Source organism: Cyprinodon variegatus, unplaced genomic scaffold (assembly GCF_000732505.1).
Source record: "Cyprinodon variegatus isolate N-32 unplaced genomic scaffold, C_variegatus-1.0 Scaffold1115, whole genome shotgun sequence".
Classification (NCBI taxonomy): Eukaryota; Metazoa; Chordata; class Actinopteri; order Cyprinodontiformes; family Cyprinodontidae; genus Cyprinodon; species Cyprinodon variegatus.
In genome coordinates, this window is record NW_015151568.1 from 69820 (window position 1) to 73207 (window position 3388).

General features: G+C 40.6%; 1 protein-coding gene across 1 annotated transcript in view; it reads right to left on the minus strand.

Annotated features, from left to right (window-relative positions):
• The window catches only part of myo5a (myosin VA), a 43977-nt gene that overhangs the window by 31113 nt on the left and 9476 nt on the right, over positions 1 to 3388 (minus strand). The window contains exons 5-11 of the mRNA XM_015400526.1: positions 2890 to 2971; positions 2693 to 2800; positions 1872 to 1978; positions 1471 to 1736; positions 1308 to 1389; positions 1094 to 1234; positions 825 to 950 (exon numbers count right to left, since the gene is read on the minus strand). Of these exons, the coding sequence (XP_015256012.1) occupies positions 825 to 950; positions 1094 to 1234; positions 1308 to 1389; positions 1471 to 1736; positions 1872 to 1978; positions 2693 to 2800; positions 2890 to 2971 (912 nt within the window). The remainder of the gene's footprint in view (positions 1 to 824; positions 951 to 1093; positions 1235 to 1307; positions 1390 to 1470; positions 1737 to 1871; positions 1979 to 2692; positions 2801 to 2889; positions 2972 to 3388) is intronic.

The window sequence follows — 3388 nt, forward strand, 5'->3', positions numbered from 1 at the left end:
GGGAGAATGGGGCTAGGCTTACCGCACCGTGACGTCAATGCTGGAAGATGGCAGGAGGGAGGGGTTACCAAGATTTTCTTAGCGTAGATCTTTTATCTTTATGTTCTAGATATGGACTGGAAAATCAAAAAATACTGTAGATTAAACTTAGATTGTTAGATGAAATAGCACCAACAATGACTTGTTGACATGTTTTTGCATGTTAGCACAATTTCGATCCGTCTGCTGTAATTTTCCACTTTTACATTTAGTATAAATCCAGATTTCTATTGTGTTAGAATTCTGATTTACATTGAGAAAATATGTGTTATTTTCTTCTCAATTAATGTCACTGGATTAAAGTTTTTCTTTTTTACTATATTTGGGTAAAAATGGCCGCTCCCAGACTCAGTGATCGCAATGAAAATGATTATTTTTTTACTGATTAAGGCTAAATTCAATAAATCACCACAAACATATTAGTTTTAGGTATAAATAATAATTCTTTGATTTTTCCTTGCTGACCGGACTTTTCCTTTAACATCTTGTAAACTTTTTTTTTTGTGCATGTCACCAGATGGGCTCTGTATCAATTAATTGAAATCTAGAATATTTTAGCGCTTCAGTTAATTGTAGAATCCCTATGAAGCACAGAGAGGTTAGGGGTTGAATACTTTTCCAAGAGACTGTAGGGGGGGGGTGCATATTTTCTACTAGTGAGTTCCTCCTGGAAAAAGGATGACAGACAAACATCTGCAAGTCCAAACATAACATCAAAAGGTCCACTTTGTGGGCGTCTGTAACCACAGTGCAGCTTCTCTACACGCCCCAGAGTTAGACGCTACCTTGTCAGCAAAGTGGTGGATGATGAAAGCTTTGTTTGATAACCGGGGTTTATCAAAGTAAGCGCTCTGCTTCAAGTGGGTGTTGTACAGTTTCTGAGCCCATGTGTCGTCAGAGCCTTTGGGCATCTGTGGAAAGAGGAAACGCTGACACATCAGTTAGTCAGAGCATTAGTCATAGCCTCCAAACTAAGTAGAGCCCAGAGAACGGAGAGCATGTTTCCTTTGGCCGGTAAATAATAAAAAAAAGCAAAACAATGGTGCCATTTTACTTTGCACTCCTCGTCCAGAAGGTCCAGAACACCAAGCTTGGCCTCAATGAGATTAATGCACGGCTGGTTGTCATGGAAATCAATCAATGTCCAGGGAATCTCCTCCTTCATGTATTCCTCTTGCTCCAGCTTAAAGACATGCTGGAAAGATTGACCAATGAGAAAGGAATCCTGTGAGGATGGAGCGACGTTTAGCAGACGGAAAGATTCATACCAGGTTGAACTGTTGCTGGAGCTTCTCGTTGGCGTAGTTGATGCAGAACTGCTCAAAGCTGTTGACATCAAACGTTTCAAACCTGGAGAAAAATAAATGTTTGTCTCAACAGGCTGTGGAGCGATCACAGGAAACCATGACGACGCTGATAAGGGAGGCGTACCCGTAGATGTCGAGCACGCCAATGAACGAGCGTTGTTTGACTGTAGAGGTCAGGGCGGCGTTAATGCTGCTCACGATCCAGGTGAAGAGTCTGGCATAGATGTGTTTGGCCAGCGCGTCCCTGCCATGCACCGCGTTTACTTTGGAAACAGGCTTCACAAAGGTTTCTGTGGTGGTCTGGAGTTTCTTGTGGCATAACCAGTGGGCTATTTCATCGCAGGGAACCCCCATGAGCTCACAGAAAACCATCAGGTGGGCGTTATCTGGCTGGGATAACAGAAGGGAGGTTCATCTCTTTATATTCTAAACACACGTCTTTTTGAGATAAATAAAAAGACATTAATCTATATAATAACACAGTTAAACATTCTGTTATTGGATCAGAGAGTAATCGATGTTTACCAGGATGCTGCATCTGTCTGCTGACTGCTCTTTAACATCCACGTTGCTAAGATGGAGAATAGCTGACAGAATTTGGTAAATGTCCAGTTGGTCACTTTCATTGATTCCTAAAATGTGAGAAAACAGGAAAAACAAATAAATCCAAAAAGTAAAAAAATAACAATCCACTGGACTTTGTTTCCAAGTTTGTTTCCAAGATTTTTCAATTCCAAATGTCAGAAATAGCGTTTAGTTCCAGGTTTAATCCAGCAGCCCAACAAAGCCTTGATTTTTTATTTTTTTTGGACCATTCATACGTTTGTTTTTTTTTGTTTTTTGTTTTGTTTTGTTTAGAAAACATGCAAATAGAAACGGATGAACGGGTCCGCCCCTTTGGAATGGGGGTCGTTTAGCTTCTTTGTTAGCCTGCAATGCCCTAGCCTCATTCCAACCCCAACCCCTTTACAGGGGATCAAAGGACCTACCCTCTTCAGCCAAACCAACAATTCCCTTAAAGACCCCCCTTTCAGAGACATAGACCCCCATTCCAAAGGGGTGGACCCGTTCATCCGTTTCTATTTGCATGTTTTCTAAACTAAAACCAGGTTTTGTTGGGCTGCTGGATAAAACCTGGAACTAAACGCTATTTCTGATATTTTGAATTGAAAAAGCTTCCTGGATGGAAGAGAAACGTCTTCAAACCTGGAAACAAAGTCCAGTGGATTGATTTTTAACTTTTTTGGAACGACTATGACCTGGATGACTGAGAATCTTCACCAGCAGAAATACAAATTTATAGTGAAATCAAGATATGTGGAATATATGAAAGCATAATTCCTGACCTAGTAGTGAGAACGCCCTCCTGGTGCTGCACATTTCTCTGGCATCGTCCACTCCATCTATGACCGGACTCTGACCCTGGTTAGTGCAGCAGAAATCTTCTGCACAGCCTGAGAGCAGATCCAAGCATATTGCTGAAATAGAGCTCGTTTGAAAAAATACGCTAAAAGAAAAAGTGATTTTTGTTTTCTACCCAGACCTAATTTGAAGGCTTTAAACTCTGGCAGATGTGAAGAAGCACAAAGCTGATAAAATATATGGTAGTTCCTTTCTCCACGAGCCTAGAAGAAATGCAGTTTGTAGTTTAATATCGATTTAAATGCAGCTGTTCATTTGCAGTTTGCAAGAGTCAACGGGGACGAATAAAACCCAATGAAGAAGGCGGCCTGGCCCGATGAGATCAGACTGAGCTAAATGGCTTTTATGTAAAACCAAAAAAAGTTTAACCCTAAGCTGAGACACTTTAACAAAAGGAGAAAATAACATCAGTCTGTGGACGATGGCGAACTCAACCAGGACTGCAACTAAAGCAAAAGAAATCCTAAATCCGTCTTCCATCTTCCAATTATGTGTTTTTCTATCGCATTAATTCCTACAGAGAAACATTAAAGCTTTAACATAATGTTGAACTAGCATGGAATTTGCAAGGCACAGTTCATCAGTGGTGGAACTTTTAAAGTAAATTAACTTGATTCCTG